General features: G+C 43.5%; 1 protein-coding gene across 1 annotated transcript; it reads left to right on the plus strand.

The window, feature by feature from the left end:
* The first annotated feature begins 382 nt into the window (after positions 1-382).
* nampt1 (nicotinamide phosphoribosyltransferase 1) lies at positions 383-19,513 on the plus strand. The gene is made up of 11 exons (XM_041857319.2): positions 383-542; positions 5,099-5,255; positions 8,317-8,420; positions 9,788-9,916; positions 12,731-12,889; positions 13,013-13,149; positions 13,860-14,085; positions 17,130-17,249; positions 17,337-17,477; positions 18,983-19,117; positions 19,327-19,513. The coding sequence occupies exons 1-11, from the start codon at positions 489-491 to the stop codon at positions 19,438-19,440; spliced, it is 1,476 nt and encodes a 491-aa protein (XP_041713253.1). The 5' UTR covers positions 383-488; the 3' UTR covers positions 19,441-19,513.
* Positions 19,514-20,915: the final 1,402 nt, after the last annotated feature.

Consider the following 20,915-nt stretch of genomic DNA (forward strand, 5'->3'; position numbering starts at 1 on the left):
TGGCTTCTCTTCCGTCTCTGATTTCAGAGATGTTACAACAATAATGGTGGCTCCTGGGAAATAATTCATTTCACAAATAATTCATTTTACAGAGGTCTCATATTTTCATCTATACATGTTTATATGCAATCATTTACATTTTCATTCTGCAGAAAACGATCTTTTCAGTTACAGTATTTGATAATTCCAATCATTTTTGTGCAATATTATTCAGTTCAAGGGTATGGTATAGGCCGCTGATCCTAGATCAGTCTTTACGATTAAGAATTTGGGCAAATGATAAACCTGCTTTGTGGCCTTGCCCCCTACACTACGTCATCGTCTACCCCTCCGCTTGTGTGACGCAAGGCCCGCCTCCTTACGCCCGCGTTATGCCCGCCCCCCTCGGTCTCTTCATTGTCTCTTCCCCAGCGACGGAGATAAGGTTGTGAGTCCCCGGTACGGAGCAATAATACTGACAACCGCGACTTACTGAAACCAAGGGGAAGATGGAGCACAGAGACCCTCATTTCAACATATTGTTAGCTACTGATTCTTATAAGGTGAGTGGGCGACGCCGGTATATTAGTGCGACTGTCTGCGTAGGTTCAGTGAATGGAATTATATCAGCCAAGGTGGTTGCATCCTCCAAGGCCATCATGCCTTGGTCGCTTTCTGTGTCAGATCGCTAGGCCAAATGGGGAGGAGAGAGGGGCAGGTAGAAAAGGGACTACCAAATTCTGAAAGGATCCTTTTGCTTATTTTCATCCCGGATGACTGACGGAATGCCCCCGGCGAATCTACGCAGATGCTCACCTTTGCGCAGCTAGCTACGCTTGCTAGGCAGGCAGCTAACGAATGAGTAGAGGATATATAGGCTATGTGTTGTGAATGGGAACGCTATAGCAGCTAATTGAAGAGGCGGTAGCTAGCGCTAGCAAACAAGCAAAGAATGGAGCGGGTGATTTTGCTACCAACCCGAGGGAAGGCTAACTTCTGCAAGAGACGTAACTAACAGGCCTGTGTCTTGTGCTACTATCCATTTCCCTACTGTTTTTTCTATAATGGCAGATCCTGAAACAAAAGCGAAACTTTGGTAAGCTTTTGGATACGATCCAGGTCTTTGTGCGATCCTTTTTTGACGATATTGTCGAAGACGGAGGTGGAGTGAGTGCATTCAGTGCACATCAAATGAGAGATGAATGGTGTATAATTTGGGCTGTTTTTGATTGGTTTTTATATTTTATTTTATTTGACGTAAAATCAGCAGCCTGCTGATAGATATAATTGATAGACCTTGCAAGCAGAAATTGTATAGTTATGACAGACTGCTTTTGTCAATTACAATACTACGAGAAATGTATTTATTTATTTGTGGCCCCTTGTCCCTGTCCTGTCATCCAAGCTGTCATATCAGCTGAATCTCTCACTTACAGATCACAACACACTATTGCAGTCTTATTTTAGACCATTGTGGCACAACACTATTATATAAACATAGTGGAACTGATATGTTGTTTCCTCTTTATCAGAGGGACAATAATAAAGGTTGCACAAAGCACATTAATCCTATTATATTTGATGAGCCAGTGTCAACTGTCAATCATTCTCCCTCCTGGTCAGTTCTGTGATGATGCTGTTCTCTGGACTGTTGTGTGTGTGTGTGTAGAGTAGCACAAAAAACATCTGTCAGTTGGGCTCAATGCAATACAGTGACTGGTCAGCATCTGGAACTAGAGGGCCTGTTAGGATAGAGAGAGAGGCTGGGAAATTAAAGGCAGGGCACAGGCTACTGTGACTGATACACCATAACATGATGGAGGGTAATAAAGTAGGCCCTAAAGTCCCTAACAGCTGTTCTAAAACCATGGAGGAATATTGGATTATCAGACTGTTCTGTCTTTGCCATGTAAAGCTTATGCAAACTGTTGTTTTACAACCCCTGGTCTGGTAAAATACAAAACAAATAGAGATGTGTGAACAAGAACAGAATGGAGTCAAACGGCTCCAAACATTAGCTTTAATCTTGGTCCATTGTGCTTCTTGAAAATATTTTATTTTGTCTTTCTCTCTCCTGTTTAGTCCCTAAATTCAGAATTTAGAATGAAATATTCTGTTGATTATTGTTGTCATGTGTATGTGTACACCTACAGACATAATGGAAACCTTGTGTGTGTGCATTCAGACTGAGCTGTCTGGCTCCATCAATCCAGCAGCCAGTGACACTCAGGGGCCACTCCAGGACCTTAATGTGCTTCCTCTTGAGCCACTCCTTTGTTGCCTTGTGTTTTGGGTCATTGTCATGCTGGAATACCCATCCACGACCCATTTTCAATGCCCTGGGTGAGGGAAGGAGGTTCTCACCCAAGATTTGACGGTACATGGCCCCGTCCATCGTCCCTTTGATGCGGTGAAGTTGTCCTGTCCCCTTAGCAGAAAAACACCCCCAAAGCATAATGTTTCCACCTCCATGTTTGACGGTGGGGATGGTGTTCTTGGGGTCATAGGCAGCATTCCACCTCCTCCAAACACGGCGAGTTGAGTTGATGCCAAAGAGCTCGATTTTGGTCTCATCTGACCACAACACTTTCACCCAGTTCTCCTCTGAATCATTCAGATGTTCATTGGCAAACTTCAGACGGGTCTGTATATGTGCTTTCTTGAGCAGGGGGGCCTTGCGGGCGCTGCAGGATTTCAGTCCTTCACGGCGTAGTGTGCTACCAATTGTTTTCTTGGTGACTATGGTCCCAGCTCCCTTGAGATCATTGACAAGATCCTCCCGTGTAGTTCTGGGCTGATTCCTCACCGTTCTCATGATCATTGCAACTCCATGAGGTGAGATCTTGCATGGAGCCCCAGGACGAGGGAGATTGACAGTTCTTTTGTGTTTCTTCCATTTGCGAATAATCGCACCAACTGTTGTCACCTTCTCACCAAGCTGCTTGGCGATGGTCTTTTAGCCCGTTCCAGCCTTGTGTAGGTCTACAATCTTGTCCCTGACATCCTTGGAGAGCTCTTTGGTCTTGGCCATGGTGGAGAGTTTGGAATCTGATTGATTGCTTCTGTGGACAGGTATCTTTTATACAGGTAACAAACTGAGATTAGGAGCACTCCCTTTTAAGAGTGTGCTCCTAATCTCAGCTCGTTACCTGTATAAAAGACACCTGGGAGCCAGAAATCTTTCTGATTGAGAGGGGGTCAAATACTTATTTCCCTCATTAAAATGCAAATCAATTTATAACATTTCTGACATGTGTTTTCTCTGGATTTTGTTGTTGTTATTCTGTCTCTCACTGTTCAAATAAACCTACCATTAAAATTATAGACTGATCATTTCTTTGTCAGTGGGAAAACATACAAAATCAGCAGGGGATCAAATACTTTTTTCCCTCACTGTATGTGGGAGTGCCCAGAGGCAATGACACGGTCAGATATGCCGCTGTAGAGAGGCCAGTGTAATTATATGTACATAGTAGTCGTGGCTAATCAATAAAAGCATTGGTGGCAGATTTGCTCATTACTCTGTGTTTGCGTTATTTACTGTTCCATATGCTGCACAGCCTGTCTCTTGTCCCACTCTCTTTTTAACTGCCCCCAATGTACCCATCCTCTCCTTCTGTTCCACTTCTCTGCACATACCTGGTTGTCCCAGCTGCACCTAGAGAGAGTGAGCTGGGGGGTGTAGCGTAGCGTAGCCCTGCAGCCCTCTGGGACGCCACCGTAAACAGCTGTGTGAGGAGAGGGAGGGGAGCTGTTGTCACAATCACTGTCATCCCAAAGCCCCAGAGAGGGACCTCTTTCTCTCCAGTCACAGCAGTGGCCCTGTTTGACAGTATGAAAGGCATAAACTGACATGGTCACGTTACGTAGCAGAAAGCACTTGGCAGCCCTCCAAATGACACGAATGCACTACATTTCACCAGAGCCAACCTTTGACCAATAGTGGGTCATTTGAGATAATGATTTTTGTTGATACTTCCTCCAGCCTAACTCTGAGAGGAGTTGATTTGATCATGAATACATCATATCAATCCATCACTTCAATGAAGTCTAGTTGAATTCTTAGTGGCTCAGTAGGCCTAGAACCATAGACACCTCTGTGTGGGTGTGCAACAGAAACGGTCAGCAGATGACAACGACGTGACTAGTGAAAATCACGTTAGGAAATTGTCAGATGACAACTCTTTGAAGAGGGCTTTGGGAGGAGGTGGTCTGTAATTGGAAAGCGGATGGGAACAATCATCCCTGTATCTGTCTTGTGTCCATCTGTCCTGTGTAGTACAGATGGACAGACAGAGGGACAGGCCTGGACATGTCTTATCAGGGTCAGCAGGCTGATATCTAGCAGCTGAGAGTGAGTGAGAACTTTCACTCAGTGCAGGTACACATTTTGGAGTGTTTCTGAAGAAACAAATAGCAGTGTAACCTTTCTTACGTCTCTGGTGTTACTGAGGAAAAAATTACGACAGCCAATTGTTTTCTCTGTGCAAACCTGTGACACAACATCTTCCTGTTGTTGCATATGAAATGCCTGTGACGCTGCGACCAGCAATCTTCGGTTGTGAAAATTATTGTAAAACTCTGGCAAGAGAATGTCATATCTATATCACTTCTCTGGAAGGATACCTGAGGGCAACTAACTATACAATCGGGAACTGTGATGTATCCTGTAGTTAGGCTATTTAAACTGTTATTAAAGATGTACTGTTGAACTTTTGTATAATTTCAGCCAGTAATTTTGAAAGTAGCGCTCATGATCCGAAAGTGGTCCCCGAAAAATGCGTACTACGTCACAGATGTGCAGAAACTGTATGTGCACCACGTCATGGCTCTCTCTCTCTGCCTTGTCCACTGAGCCGTTGGGCCCGCCCTGCAACCTCATTGGATAACGCTGGGCAGGCCTTTTCTTAGCTGAGGCTCATTGGCTGAAACTTGAATTACTAGGCTGGCGCACTTGGGGGAAAATGTCACATATTGACACATTCAGCCCAAAGCGGGATGTTTAAAAAATAAGTACTAGTCGCCAAAGTACTGTTCAATCTCTTTAGCTGTCATTTTATAGCCTGAAGTTATGATATATTTTATCAATGTTGTCTCCACCATATTGTCTTTGCTCCAGGTGACACACTACAAGCAGTACCCTCCCAACACCAGTAAAGTGTACTCCTACTTCGAGTGCCGCGAGAAGAGGGCTGACCCGACCAAGAACAGAAAAGTCAAGTATGAGACAACGGTCTTCTACGGCCTGCAGTACATCACCAACAAATACTTAAAAGGTAAGGATTGTATTGATGTCCTCATAATGCAAAATAAGACATCCAAGCCTATATAAATAGCTCTTCTTTGAGTTAACATACTCTACCACTAGGCCTTGCTACTAGTCTGCAGAGTTGAAATGAACTGAGTGATCCTTCCTGTCTCTGCCAGCAGAATAATCACTGTCATGTGATCAAGGCTAGCATATAATTAAACAGGTGCTCAGATTAATTCTAAAGCATGGACTGGTTGCATGTAATGCTCAGTAGTGTCTAGACTGAGCAGGGGATAATCTCAATTGCATTTCCTTGATTCCTCACATCCTATCTCTACGCCTCATTCTCAAAACCCATTGGATGAGAACTTCAGAGGTCTGTCCATTCTGACCTTTTCATCCAATGGGTTTTGAGAAAGAGGTGAGAAGAGAGGACTCTAGGAATCAAGGAAATGCAATTGAGATTCTCCCCAGGATCACATTCCAATACTTTGAAAAGGAATCCTTCCTTTCTGCCTCACTTGGAAGTTATGATTGATCAGTCCTCTTGCTGTGAAGATCTGACCTGAAGTGTGTGTGTGGTTTTACTATCCTTGTGAGGACCAGAACTCTTCACAAGGATAGTAAAACAAGGAAAATTCTGACAAAAACACACGGAAAAAGGCTATTTTTGGCATGGTTAGGGTTACAATTAGGGTTAGGTGTAGGGGTTTGGGGTTAAGGTTAAGATAAGGGTTAGGGAAAATAGGGTTTTGAATGGGAATCAATTGTTTGGTCCCCATAAGGATACAATGAGCTCTAAAAGTATTGAGACAGTGATGCATTTGTTGTTGTTTTCATACCATTTTAGGCGACCATTAAGTATTGGGACAAATTCACTTATGTATATTCAAGTAGTCAAAAGTTTAGTATTTGGTCCAATATTAGCACGCAATGATTACATCAAGCTTGTGACTCTACAAACTTGTTGGATGCATTTGCTGTTTGTTTTGGTTGTGTTTCAGAAAATTTTGTGCCCAATAGAAATTAATGGTACAGTGAGGGAAAAAAGTATTTGATCCCCTGCTGATTTTGTACGTTTGCCCACTGACAAAGAAATGATCAGTCTATAATTTTACTGGTAGGTTTATTTGAACAGTGAGAGACAGAATAACAACAAAAAAATCCAGAAAAACGCATGTCAAAAATGTTATAAATTGATTTGCATTTTAATGAGGGAAATAAGTATTTGACCCCCTCTCAATCAGAATGATTTCTGGCTCCCAGGTGTCTATTATACAGGTAACGAGCTGGGATTAGGAGCACACTCTTAAAGGGAGTGCTCCTAATCTCAGCTTGTTACCTGTATAAAAGATACTTGTCCACAGAAGCAATCAATCAATCAGATTCCAACCTACCATTAATATTATAGACTGATCATTTCTTTGTCAGTGGGCAAACGTACAAAATCAGCAGGGGATCAAATACTTTTTTCCCTCACTGTAAATAATGTATTGTGTCATTTACAATAAAAGTGGCTCCAAAATGACACAATACATTATGTACCATTCATTTCTATTGGGCACAAAATAATCTGAAACACAACCAAAGTAAACAGCAAATGCATCCAAGAAGGTTGTATAGTCGCAAGCTTGATGTAATCATTGTGTGCTAGGAATATGGGACCAAATACTAAACTTTTGATTACTTTAATAAGATTGGTTTTGAGAAGGAGGCGTGGAGAGAGGACGCGAGGAATCAAGGAAATGTAATTGAGATTCTCCCCAGGATCACGTTCCAATACTTTAAAAAGGAATCCTTCCTTTCTGCCTCACTTGGAAGTTATGATTGATCTAACATCAGTGGTTTGGATTTCACTACCCAGTCATGTCCGGTCAGTGATTACTCCACAGTAGGAAGTAATGAAACAGGACGCCTTTTATTTTCACTGTATTTGAACAGGGCCTAGACTAGAACTCCTCTGGCCGTCAGTTATTATAAAGGGAGCTGAGAGCCTGTTGAGGCTTAGCTGGATGTCCCACCTGGGGCAGCCTTGGCCTAGACACTGATCTAAGCTCAGTTTCTCACTCCATGCCCTAATGGTGCCTGCCCTAAGGTTAGGGTTTGTAGAAGGTTAAGCTGATCCACGATCTGTGTTTATTCTTCCACACAGCATTAGAGAATGGAACTCAAAGTGATTTCACGGCAAGGCAGAGCGAGGTGCTGTAGAGAGCTTCAGGACTAGCGTGGACTGGAAACAAAGGAACATCTGCTCTTTGAGCCCCAGCAACACAAAGGGAAGCTGCACTAGCAGCTACTAGCATTGATTCACTACAATGATACAGAGTTCTACTTGCAAGAAGTAGTCTTAGAATAACATTTTCTTAACTTTAACTTTTTATTTCTACTCAAATAACCTTTTTAAAAATACCAGCCTTGTTACTTTATTGCAACAGGGGGTCATATCAACCACACGTGTGTGTGTGTGTGTGTGTGTGACTGTTAAGGTGTGGTTGTGTGTAGTTGTAGGTGTGTGTATGTGTTTTTACGTGCGTGTAAAGTAAAATAAAATAAAATGTATTGGTCACATACACGTGGTTAGCAGATGTTATTGCGAGTGTAGCGAAATGCTTGTGCTTCTAGTTCCGACAGTGCAGCAATATCTAGTAAGTAATATCTAACAGTTCCACAACAAAAACCTAAAGGAATGGAATAAGAACATATAAATATATGGCTGGGCAATGTCATTATCAGAGTGGCATAGGCTGATGCAATAGATAGTATAGAATACAGTATATACATATGAGATGGGTAATGCAAGAAATGTAAACATTGTGTGTGTCGCTAGCCTGTAGCATGTCCTGCAGCAGGACAAAGCCACTCTGTAAGAGGGAGAGAGAAGCTCATAATTTAATAGCACACGGATGGACTTTGGGATTCCAATGCTTCTCTCTCATCTCCCTTCTCTCACTCTTTTGCTCTCATAAACTTTCATATCTCTCTCTATCCGATACACTCCACTTGTTCACTGATGCTTCAACCATTTAACCTCTTTCTTTTTTTTCCTTCTCCATCTCCCTCCCTCCCTCTCTCCCTTCCCCCTCCAGGGAAGGTGGTGACTCCAGAGAAGATCCAGGAAGCAAAGGAGGTGTACAGGGAACACTTCCAGGATGACGTCTTCAACGAGAAGGGCTGGAACTACATACTGGAGGTACACGTACACGTTTGTTTTACTACAGTGAGCTCCAAAGGTATTGGGAGAGTTTTGCCTCTGTACTCTAGCACTTTGGATTTGAAATGATTCAATGACTATGAGGTTAAACTGTAGTACTATAGAACTCAGCTTTAATTTGAGGGTATTTTCATTCATATCGGGTGAACCGTGTAGAAATTGCAGCACTTTTTGTTCATAGTCCCCCCATTTTAGGGGACCAAAAGTATTGGGACATATTCACTTATGTGTATTAAAGTAGTCAAAAGTTTAGTATTTGGTCCCATATTCCTAGCACGCAATGATTACATCAAGCTTGCGACTACAACCTCGTTGGATGCATTTGCTGTTTGTTTTGGTTGTGTTTCAGATAATTTTGTGCCCAATAGAAATGAAAGGTAAATAATGTATTGTGTCATTTTGGAGTCACCTTTATTGTAAATAAGAATATAATATGTTTTTAAACAGTTCTAAATTATTGTGGATGCTACCATGATTACAGGTAGTCCTGAATGAATCGTGAATAATGATGAGGTTACAGACGCACAAATATCATACCCCCAAGACATGCTAACCTCTCACAATACATTATTTGCCATTCATTTCTATTGGGCACAAAATTATCTGAAACACAACCAAAACAAACAGCAAATGCATCCAACAGGTTGGTAGAGTCACAAGCTTGATATAGTCATTGCATGCTAGGAATATGGGACCAAATACTAAACTTTTGACTACTTTAATACAATTGTTTGGGGGGGGGGGGGGGACTGTGTACAAAAAGTGCTGTAATTCATTGTATCATTTCAAATCCAAAGTACTGGAGTACAGAGCCAAAACAACAAAACATTTGTCACTGTCCCAATACCCTAATTGTAACCCTAACCTAGCCTAAAGTAGCCTTTTTCCGTGTGTTTTTTTTTTTTTTTTTTTGTCTGAATTTTCTTTGTTTTACTATCCTTGTAGGGACTTTTGGTCCCCACAAGGATAGTAAAAACACACACAAACAGGTTTCAGGTCAGATCTTCACAGCGAGAGGACTGCGGGAGAGGCCATAGAGATCACTTTAGATGTTTCTCTGAACTCTGACATCACTACCTAGAGTACCAGACGTTGAAAATACGTATTTTTGGTGGAAATCAATTTTGCTCACTGGGTACTAATGCTGATCAGGGTCACTTTAATTTGATTAGTGTCCTATTGCAAAAACATATTTTTCCATATAGAATTTTAAGATACTTAAAAACATACTTTTATTTTACTAATATGATAAAGAAAATGGATCAGACCGTGGGCTTTAGGGTGAATGTTGTATGGTGTATGTTAATTGCAATGGCTGCTGTAACGGTTGTGTGTGTGTATTGCAGAAGTATGACGGACACCTACCCATAGAGATCAAGGCGGTGCCAGAGGGAAGTGTGATCCCACGGGGTAACGTCCTATTCACCGTGGAGAGCACCGACCCAGAATGCTACTGGCTCACTAACTGGGTGGAGGTGAGTGTCAGAGGGGGGGGAGCGGCAGCCATTTTGGAATGGAGTGGATTTATATGGTTAGAGGTAGGTTAGGTCTCTCCATCAATGTGACTGGATTGGGTCCTTCCTGTCTGTTCCAAATACCTCCTTAGAGTCAGTGAGGCTGTCGGAGACTGTGCCTGATCAAAGATACATTTAATATTTAACTTCACTCCTCACTGACCAAGGGCCTGCCCCTAGAGCACACCACACAACCGTGACGCTTTTTAATGAACTTATGATGAGAGCCATCAGTCTCTATCTGTAAACAACCTCCTCATGTATCCTGTCTCTCTGTCTGTCTAGCCTGGAGTGTTACCAGCTAGCTTCTCTGACTAGGATGGTTTCTATGGGTGCTGCATCACAAATGGCAGCCTATTCCCTATATAGTGCACTTCTTTGACCAGAAACCTGAGAATAGGGTGCCATTTGAATGGCACCCTATATTAATGACAGTGTTTCTTATGCGTCTTAAACAGGACAGAGTAACGTATGAACTGTGAGAGGACAAGGTCATTTTGTCTACAGTACACACACAATGACCGCGATGCCTGACGTTTAGCTGTCTGACAGGGTGAGCTAGGCCCCGTCTCCACCTCTCAGTAGTCACACTGTGCAGAATCACTGATCTACAAATCATCTTGCCTCCCGGGTAACTACTTATTTTGCGATCAAGATCAGTGAATCTTTCTCAGGCCGATCCCCGTGAACGTGCAGAATAGTTCCACTGAAGAGCAGACCGGAGCCTTGCTGGTCTGACACCATCACATGATCATATTAACAGTGGTCACCAACCGGTCGATCTTCAAGGCATTCCTAGTCGATCACCAAACATTTCTGTTGAAAAGCCAACGATTTAGCCTTGTGTTCCTTATGTTTAGTTTTTTTGCGTCTTGCGCTGTTGGCGGTAGGTGCACTTGATTCAGAAGCCCTGCGCGGCGGGTAAGTGTTCCCATTTTGAACAATTTAATTTGTCTGAAGGGAGAGCTAAATCAAGTGCGCCTACTGTGCTGGTCAATTGGATAGCTCAAATCACTGTGCCTACAGCTTCCACGACCCCACAGAAAAGTTTGATACTAGCCTACATGAGATTTGATAACTTTTAAAACCATGACCAAAGAGAGAGACTCAAAGAATACAGCAAAGAGATGCTGTTTTTATGAGTGAGTTCATTTTAAAGTTTTTATTCAGCACTGTCGACACTGTTTTTATTCAACATAAAACGCGCTTCTCCCTACTTCCACTCGCGCTACAACCAGCACTGCAGCTGCAATGAATGAGTAGCCAAGTATATCAATAGCCCTGCATTTTTATTATTAGCAGCTCATCGTGTCTATTTTAATATCAAGGAATATTTCACATACTCTGGTCACAGGAACAACATGAATTTGTGCGTGAGGCAGAAATAATGCGGTGCGACTCGAGTTTCGCCATCAGGTGGAAGACTGTCCCCTCCTCTCTCTGGTCAGTCTCACCGGAGGGAGGGAGCAGAGACTGTGAGAGGTGGATCCTCTGCTGCTCCCTCCCGCCGCTGAGACTGACCATCAGATGCAGGTACCATCAGTAAAATAAAAAAGCAAATTATTTCAATTAATTCTCAGCTGTGCCTCGCTAGTAAATGTTGCATAGACTAACATTTTTTAAGTCATGTTTGTTTTTCTTTTTCTGAGCGGTAGAGCTCGGCTTGCTTTTTGACTCAGAAAAGGTTGATGACCACTATATTATACAGTATATTATTTTTTTGGCTCTGGAAGCATGTGACTTTGTTAGCCCTATCCACACTACGGTGCTCTACGGCACCCTCCTCAGTCTCCACCTGGCATTACTGCTGTAGATCACCACAACATCAGCATCACTGCATGCATCTATATACAACCAGTGATATAGCAGGCCTGTATGCCTTCAGTTCCTTAAAGATTATTCATTTGTTTCTAGATTATGATAATTTCACATATTCATGTGTAGTTGATGGAGCTGTGGCCAGCAACATCTTGTTGTGTGTGAGAGATCAGGTAACCCTGCATGTATAACCTTAACATGGTGTTTCTGACCCTGTAGACTGATCCTGTACACACACACGTACACACACACACACTCACGTACACACACACACACACACACACACACACACACGTACACACACGACACAGTTCCTAGAGGGAGAAATATGACTAGACACGGCGTGATAATATTGACTCGCCCGTTCAACGATGACTGGACTGAGACAAAGAACCAGGCTTCTCTAGCTGCCAGCGGGCCACAGCTAAGTAACTCTGTCCTGGGCTTGCCGTGCGAGGAATCCCCCCTTCGAACCCTGTGTTGACATGCGGATGTCCTCTCCCTGTCCCTTTCCCAGGGAATGTGGGTCTAGCCCCTGAGCCTCCCGAACAGCCCACTTCCCCTTCCACATAGCAGGATAAAGGGTCTGTCAAGAGGGTTGGTTTTGGGTTCATGTTCCAGCTCACTACACTGTGATGGGGTGACTGGAGGGTGTGGATGGGGCTGTGGTGGGGTCAGAGGGATTTTTCGGGTCCAGGGCAGGCACATGGACAGGCACACTACGGTTCAAGGAAGATGGAGGAGAGAGCGGGAGGAGGGGATCGGGAGGGATGAGAGAGGGGGAGGATGAAGGGAAGAGAGAAGGAGAGGGAGGGAAAATGGATGGAGGGAGACAGGAATGAGGGAGAGGGAGACGCTTCGAAAGCACAGGAAAGTTGTGCTTCGAAAGCTCCAGACATTCTAGTATGGCCATCTACTAACCCCCTCCCCTTATCCCCTCTTCCTCCTCCCCTCCAGACCATCCTTGTCCAGGTCTGGTACCCCATCACCGTGGCGACCAACTCCAGGGAGCAGAAGAAGATTCTGGCCAAGTACCTGCTGGAGACCTCTGGCAACCTGGACAAGCTGGAGTACAAGCTGCACGACTTCGGCTACAGGGGAGTCTCCTCACAAGAGGTAGAGGAACTGTGTGTGTGGGGGGGTTAAATAGGTGTGTTTGTGTGTGTGTGTGTTTGTGGGGGGGGTTAAATAGGTGTGTGTGACATTTGACTCACCATCTCTCTCTCTTCCACATTTTAGACGGCAGGTATCGGAGCCTCAGCCCACCTGGTGAACTTTAAGGGCACAGACACAGTGGCTGGCATCGGCGTGATTAAGAAGTACTACGGCACCAAGGACCCTGTGCCTGGCTTCTCTGTGCCTGCTGCAGAGCACAGGTAATACAGTCAAGACACACACTGACTACACAGCTAACACACTAACATCTCTTACTTGGTCCAGAATCAATCAAATTACATTTGTATGGGGCTTCTTAGCCCCAGAAAGCAAGCAGGAGATGATGGCTTTGATATCCAAAGATCAACTGCTCTGCTTGTATAGGCTATTGATAAGTGTATTCACACCACACACGATCAGGAGATGTACAGTACATCTCTAGTTGGGTGGGGTGTACCACTGTTCCATGCCACAAGGCCACTTACTGCTGCTCCATTGCACCATTCATTTGCCCCGATGGTTTCTGGGAGTCCGGCTCCAGCGGCCCTGGCCTGGCCTGTTCACTGTGGTTAAGTAATCATGACGGTCTGTTTAGTTTCATCATCCAGAGATTTCACAGAGACACAGTCACATTCCTCTCCATATGATACTCTCCCGAGTGGCGCAGTGGTCTAAGGCTGTGCCACTAGAGATCCTTGTTCGAAACCAGGCTCTGTCGTAGCCGGCCGCGTCCGGGAGACCCATGGGGCGTTGCTTAATTGGCCCAGCGTCGTCCAGGGTACATGAGCTTCTGGAAGTTCAGTCTCTGCAATGCATTAATAAGGATAGTGGTGGTAGTGCAGCGCTATGTGAATGAGTTCATAGGGAGAGAGATTTGTTTTGTTGTCTTTAGTAAATCTGATAACTTTCTATTCTCCCTCCTTCTCTCCAGCACCATCACAGCGTGGGGGAAGGACCACGAGCGAGATGCCTTTGAGCACATCGTGAGGCAGTTTCCCAATGTGCCCGTGTCTATCGTCAGTGACAGCTATGACATCTACAACGCCTGTGAGAAGATCTGGGGAGAAGACCTGAGGAGCCTCATTGAGTCCCGCAGCGCTGACGCCCCACTGGTGGTCCGCCCCGACTCAGGGAACCCTCTGGATACCGTACTGAAGGTAACACTAGGCCTAACTTGACCCTAACTAAACCCTAACTCAACCCCCCTAAACCCCTTGTCGTCCGCCTGACTTAGGGAACCCTGTAGATAGTGTACTGAAGGTAGGTCCCAATCAGGTCCTCTGAGAAAGTACTAACGCAATCCTGAATATTATTGGCAAGATCCCAATTTGAGAAAGATGCACACAACTTCCACGTCCATGTTAATCTGCCATTTTATATACAGTGAGGGGAAAAAAGTATTTGATCCCCTGCTGATTTTGTACGTTTGCCCACTGACAAAGACATTATCAGTCTATAATTTTAATGGCAGGTTTATTTGAACAGTGAGAGGCAGAATAACAACAAAAAAATCCAGAAAGACGCATGTCAGAAATGTTATAAATTGATTTGCATTTTAATGAGGGAAATAAGTATTTGACCCCTCTGCAAAACATGACTTAGTACTTGGTGGAAAAACCCTTGTTGGCAATCACAGAGGTCAGACGTTTCTTGTAGTTGGCCACCAGGTTTGCACACATCTCAGGAGGGATTTTGTCCCACTCCTCTTTGCAGATCTTCTCCAAGTCATTAAGGTTTCGAGGCTGACGTTTGGCAACTCAAACCTTCAGCTCCCTCCACAGATTTTCTATGGGATTAAGGTCTGGAGACTGGCTAGGCCACTCCAGGACCTTAATGTGCTTATTCTTGAGCCACTCATTTGTTGCCTTGGCCGTGTGTTTTGGGTCATTGTCATGCTGGAATACCCATCCACGACCCATGTTCAATGCCCTGGCAGAGGGAAGGAGGTTCTCACCCAAGATTTGACGGTACATGGCCCAGTCCATCGTCCCTTTGATACGGTGAAGTTGTCCTGTCTGCTTAGCAGAAAAACACCCCCAAAGCATAATGTTTCCACCTCCATGTTTGATGGTGGGGATGGTGTTCTTGGGGTCATAGGCAGCATTCCTCCTCCTCCAAACACGGTGAGTTGAGTTGATGCCAAAGAGCTCCATTTTGGTCTCAGCTGACCACAACACTTTCACCCAGTTCTCCTCTGAATCATTCAGATGTTCATTGGCAAACTTCAGACGGCCCTGTATATGTGCTTTCTTGAGCAGGGGGACCTTGCGGGCGCTGCAGGATTTCAGTCCTTCACGGCGTAGTGTGTTACCAATTGTTTTCTTGGTGACTATGGTCCCAGCTGCCTTGAGATCATTGACAAGATCCTCCCGTGTAGTTCTGGGCTGATTCCTCACCGTTCTCATGATCATTGCAACTCCACGAGGTGAGATCTTGCATGGAGCCCCAGGCAGAGGGAGATTGACAGTTATTTTGTGTTTCTTCCATTTGCGAATAATAACACCAACTGTTGTCACCTTCTCACCAAGCTGCTTGGCGATGGTCTTGTAGCCCATTCCAGCCTTGTGTAGGTCTACAATCTTGTCCCTGACATCCTTGGAGAGCTCTTTGGTCTTGGCCATGGTGGAGAGTTTGGAATCTGATTGATTGATTGCTTCTGTGGACAGGTGTCTTTTATACAGGTAACAAACTGAGATTAGGAGCACTCCCTTTAAGAGTGTGCTCCTAATCTCAGATCGTTACCTGTATAAAAGACACCTGGGAGACAGAAATCTTTCTGATTGAGAGGGGGTCAAAAACTTATTTCCCACATTAAAATGCAAATCAATTTATAACATTTTTGACATGCGTTTTTCTGGATTTTGTTGTTGTTATTCTGTCTCTCACTGTTCAAATAAACCTACCATTAAAATTATAGACTGATCATTTCTTTGTCAGTGGGCAAACGTACAAAATCAGCAGGGGATCAAATACTTTTTTCCCTCACTGTACATGCATTGGACAGACAAGTGTAGTGTAGGGTTCGAGATGCGACTGAAATTTTACATGTGAGGAGAGCGCTGGGCATAAAGCGCTGGGCATCTTGTTGTTATGACATGCATTATTTGAATTAGGCCCACAGAATTCTACCTACAGTGGGGAAAAAAAGTATTTAGTCAGCCACCAATTGTGCAAGTTCTCCCACTTAAAAAGTTGAGAGAGGCCTGTAATTTTCATCATAGGTACACGTCAAATATGACAGACAAATAGAGAAAAAAAATCCAGAAAATCACATTGTAGGATTTTTAATGAATTTATTTGCAAATTATGGTGGAAAATAAGTATTTGGTCAATAACAAAAGTTTCTCAATACTTTGTTATATACCCTTTGTTGGCAATGACACAGGTCAAACGTTTTCTGTAAGTCTTCACAAGGTTTTCACACACTGTTGCTGGTATTTTGGCCCATTCCTCCATGCAGATCTCCTCTAGAGCAGTGATGTTTTGGGGCTGTCGCTGGGCAACACGGACTTTCAACTCCCTCCAAAGATTTTCTATGGGGTTGAGATCTGGAGACTGGCTAGGCCACTCCAGGACCTTGAAATGCTTCTTACGTTCTTTTGTGTTTCTTCCATTTTCGAATAATCGCACCAACTGTTGTCACCTTCTCACCAAGCTGCTTGGCGATGGTCTTGTAGCCCATTCCAGCCTTGTGTAGGTCTACAATCTGATTGAGAGGGGGTCAAATACTTATTTCCCTTATTAAAATACAAATCAATTTATAAAATTTTTGACATGCGTTTTTCTGGATGTTTCTGGACCATTAAAATTATAGACTGATCATTTCTTTGTCAGTGGGCAAACGTACAAAATCAGCAGGGGATCAAGTACTTTTTTCCCTCACTGTAAGTGTAGAATAATAATAATAATAATAACAATTAATAATAATATATGCCATTAGCAGACGCTTTTATAGTCATGCACTCATACATTTTATGTACAGGTGGTCCCAGGAATCGAACCCACGATCTTAGCGTTACAAGCGCCACGCTCTACCAACTGAGCTACAGAGGGTGCATGATTTGGGTGATATTTTGAGCTATGACCGGGCTTCTGTAGTTGGGATTGAGCCCTATGGAAGCCCTCCCAGTCGGTTCTGTATGTTCCTCCCGTACAGATGTTTAGTATTCTTTTTCAAAATCTTTGTGGTTCCTCCTCTCAGGTGCTGGAGATCCTGGGGAAGAAGTTTATCCCTACGGAGAACTCCAAAGGCTACAAGGTTCTGCCACCCTATATCAGAGTTATACAGGGGGATGGAGTGGACATCAACACCCTGCAAGAGGTACATATACACAGACACACACACACACACACACACACACACACACACACACGTCAGTTTTAACAGTGCATGTATCTGTGTGTGTAGATCGTGGAGGGGATGAAGCAGCACAGGTGGAGCATTGAGAACATCGCCTTTGGCTCTGGAGGGGCTCTGTTGCAGAAACTGACCAGGGATCTGCTCAACTGCTCCTTCAAATGCAGCTATGTGGTCACCAACGGCCTGGGGGTGAGCAGAACATTACACGCATGCACACACACCGTCACACACACACCATCACACACACATACATACTGTATACTGTATTACAGTGGGGTCTTAAATTATTGACACTCTTGATAAGGATGAGCAGAAATTATTGTATAAATTAATTCAAATACTGAGCTATATTGTATGCTAAAAAAAATGGGGAAATTATTTTATGCTAATACAATTGCTCAGAGAAAGAGATTTTGTTTAACAAGTAATACTTTTTTTCTCAAAAAGGTAGGGGTCAAAATTATTGGCACCCTGTTTTCAATACCTCACCTTGCGAGAATAACGGCACTGAGAACACATTGGGAGGGATCTTAGACCATTCCTCTATACAGAATCCTTCCAGATCCTTGATATCCTTTGTCTGTGCTTATGGACTGCCCTTTTCAATTCAAACCACAGGTTTTCAATGGGTTTCAAGTCCGGAGACTGAGATGGCCATTGCAAAATGTTGATTTTGTGGGAAATTAACAATTTATTTGAGGGTTTTGGTGTGTGCTTGGGATTATTGTCTTGCTGGAAGATCCACTTGTGGCCGAGTTTCAGCCTCCTGGCAGAGGCAACCAGGTTTTTGGCTAAAATATCCTGGTACTGGGTAAAGTTCCTGATGCCGTTGACCTTAACAAGGGCCCCAGGACCAGTGGAAGCAAAATAGCCCTATAACATTAGAGATCCACCACCATATTTTACAATGGGGTTCTTTTCTGCTCATGCATTCTCATTTCGACAGCAAACCCACCAATGGTGTGCATGGCCAAAGAGCTCTATTTTCATGTCATCTGACCAAACACCGGTTACAATTCAAGTGCCAATGCTGTTTAGCAAACTCCAGGTGTTTACATTTGTTGGATGAAAACAATTCAGTTAATTATCAGTTAATTATTACATTAATTCAGGCTTTTGTTCATTTAGAACATACCCAGGCCATATACATTTTAAACCTGTGCGGGTGGTAAAAGTTTGAGTATACCCTGCTAAATAAATGGATGCTATTTTTGCAGCCTATAGCATATTCGATTTTGGGAATTGTTTATATAACTTTCAATTAAACTATTCGATTATCGAAACAATATTTAATGTATGTCAGCTATAGGCTTTCATTGGGTAATTGAGAATACTATTTTTTTCTAAGCAATTTGAGTTGACAATGTGCCGCATCGCATTGTGAAAATAATGGCATGGTTTCCTTTTATTAGAATAGACATGCAGACAAATCAATTCATACAGGAAAGGGTAATAGCCTAATAGCCTATACTTCTCTGGAGTCATAAAAACTATTAAATACATTTATATTATTTGGCGGTCGGGTTGCGGAGAAAAATCTGTCCTGATATCGGGTGGAGCTCGGAATTGACCTGGCTGGCGTAGGGAAGGTGCATCTCCAAAAAACTGTCCCGTGCAGGACTCTTAACACAGACACACATCTATGCATACCTTCACTGGAAGGAGAAGTGTAACTGTTTAATATTTGGTGTCAGGTGAACGTGTTCAAGGACCCGGTGGCGGACCCTAACAAAAGGTCAAAGAAAGGTCGTCTGTCTCTGCACCGGACAGCGAGCGGGGACTTTGTCACTCTCGAGGAGGGCAAGGGAGACCTGGAGGAGTATGGTGTGGTAAGTTGAGTTCACATATCATACCTTACTCCCACGTCAATGCATTCCAATAGCCTTTGTAAATTTAATGTTTTAGTTATTGTGGTTAGTCAAATGTGACCTTTTTATTGCGGTTAGTCAATTAGACACTTCACTGACATTCATTTTTGTTTTTTTCCCTCTCTCGCTCTCTCTCTCGCTCCCTCCCTCACTTCTCCGTCTCCCTCCAGGACCTGTTACACACAGTGTTTCAGAATGGGAAAATTGTCAAGACGTACACTTTCGATGACGTCAGAGACAATGCCAAGATAACGGACAGTGACCTCAAGGAGCTCCTCCACTGAGGGGCCGCTCCCCTGACTCCAGAACCCCTGACCTCCATCACCCCACCGGAGGCGGCACACTGCTAATGACGCCCCCCCCTTTCCCTCAACCCCCACCCACCCTCCCAGAAGCACTGTCCTCCACTGGAGAGGAGAGTAGACCCACACACACACACCACACGTCCAAACCCACACCCGAGTGAAGGCCAAGGGATAGAGAGAGTAGTGAATGAGACGCGTGAGGGAGGGTGAGCGAGAGGAGTGAGTGAGTGAGTGAAACAAGTAAGTAATAAAGAGAGAGGGAGATGAGTGAGGATAAATGAGAGCGAACGAGAGATAGAAAGGGATGTAAACGAACATATTCACACTGACTCTACCCTGTGTTGTGTGTACAGAGCTGTTTTAAAGTCATTCATAATCTACTTAGCATTGTCTTTTAGTGATGGATGGAATGATATCGTGGTATATAAATAATTTAAACTGCGGTTATGTTAGTGTTTAAATGACCAAGTGTCGCTATAAATTGATCACAGGAAAGGAGATACTGTGTTCATGAAAGTTCCCGAACTTTGTGTGGTTCTAAAACTGAGAGGTCTATGTTTAATGTTCCTGAGTGTGGATGTTGTTTGTGCGTGTGTGCGTGCTGACAGTGTCTTCCTTTAAAGGAACGTCGTATTCCTTTATGCAAATGAATTTGCTGATCAGGGGAACACACACTCTACCTTTAAGTTGTTGGCCTTATTTAAATACGTTTTTCCCTGGTTCTTTACAAGACACTACCCACACGTGGGCAAGTCGCCATTTAGAAGCCAACTAATCATGTTGCTAAAATACTGTCTACAGAACTGCACGTCTGCAATGGTACCCTATACCTTTTATAGTTCACTTCTTTTGACCAGTAAAGTATAGGGAATAGGGTGCCATTTTGGACTCACACACAGTTAAATCTCTCTATTTGTGTGCACCTCTTTATTTGTGTAAAAGTACAAATATATTTGTTACACATATATTTTTCTTTGATTTAGAGAACAAGAAGGCATTTGTCACTGTTATTGAATTATGGGGAACATTTCCGTAGAGCTTGATTTGACTATTTTGATACCGTCTTGGTTGGTTCTTACCTCAGAAATCATAATTTTTTATGACAAAGGTAAATATTGCCAGAATATTTGCAGTAAATCTTCATATTTAAAAGGACTTGGCCAAACTGTCTTCTCACGTGTATATAACAACTTAATTATACTGCAGGAGGGCAGGGTAGGGAGAGATGGCGATATTATTATTATTTTTGTCTAATTCCCATTTTCTACCAATACAGAATCCTCCACACTGCTTGTTTGTTGTATGACAGGTGTTGTTATGTCAGCTTTTAGCAAATGTTTGTTTGTGTGTAGAGTAGTGTTGCAAAATTCTGGTAACTTTACCAAAATTCCCAGGTTTTCCGGGAATCAGGAGGGAATACGCTGGGAATCTGGATCCTCCAACCAGGATTTCGT

This window comes from Coregonus clupeaformis, chromosome 30 (genome assembly GCF_020615455.1).
Source record: "Coregonus clupeaformis isolate EN_2021a chromosome 30, ASM2061545v1, whole genome shotgun sequence".
NCBI classification, from domain to species: Eukaryota; Metazoa; Chordata; class Actinopteri; order Salmoniformes; family Salmonidae; genus Coregonus; species Coregonus clupeaformis.

Bases quoted from the DNA above. Each gene is read 5' to 3' on its own strand.
- nampt1 (XM_041857319.2), top strand. From the start codon at position 489: ATGGAGCACAGAGACCCTCATTTCAACATATTGTTAGCTACTGATTCT. The intron at 12,890-13,012 runs GTAGAGGAACTG...TCCACATTTTAG, and splicing joins GGGGAGTCTCCTCACAAGAG to ACGGCAGGTATCGGAGCCTC. The intron at 14,086-17,129 runs GTAACACTAGGC...TCCTCCTCTCAG, and splicing joins CTCTGGATACCGTACTGAAG to GTGCTGGAGATCCTGGGGAA.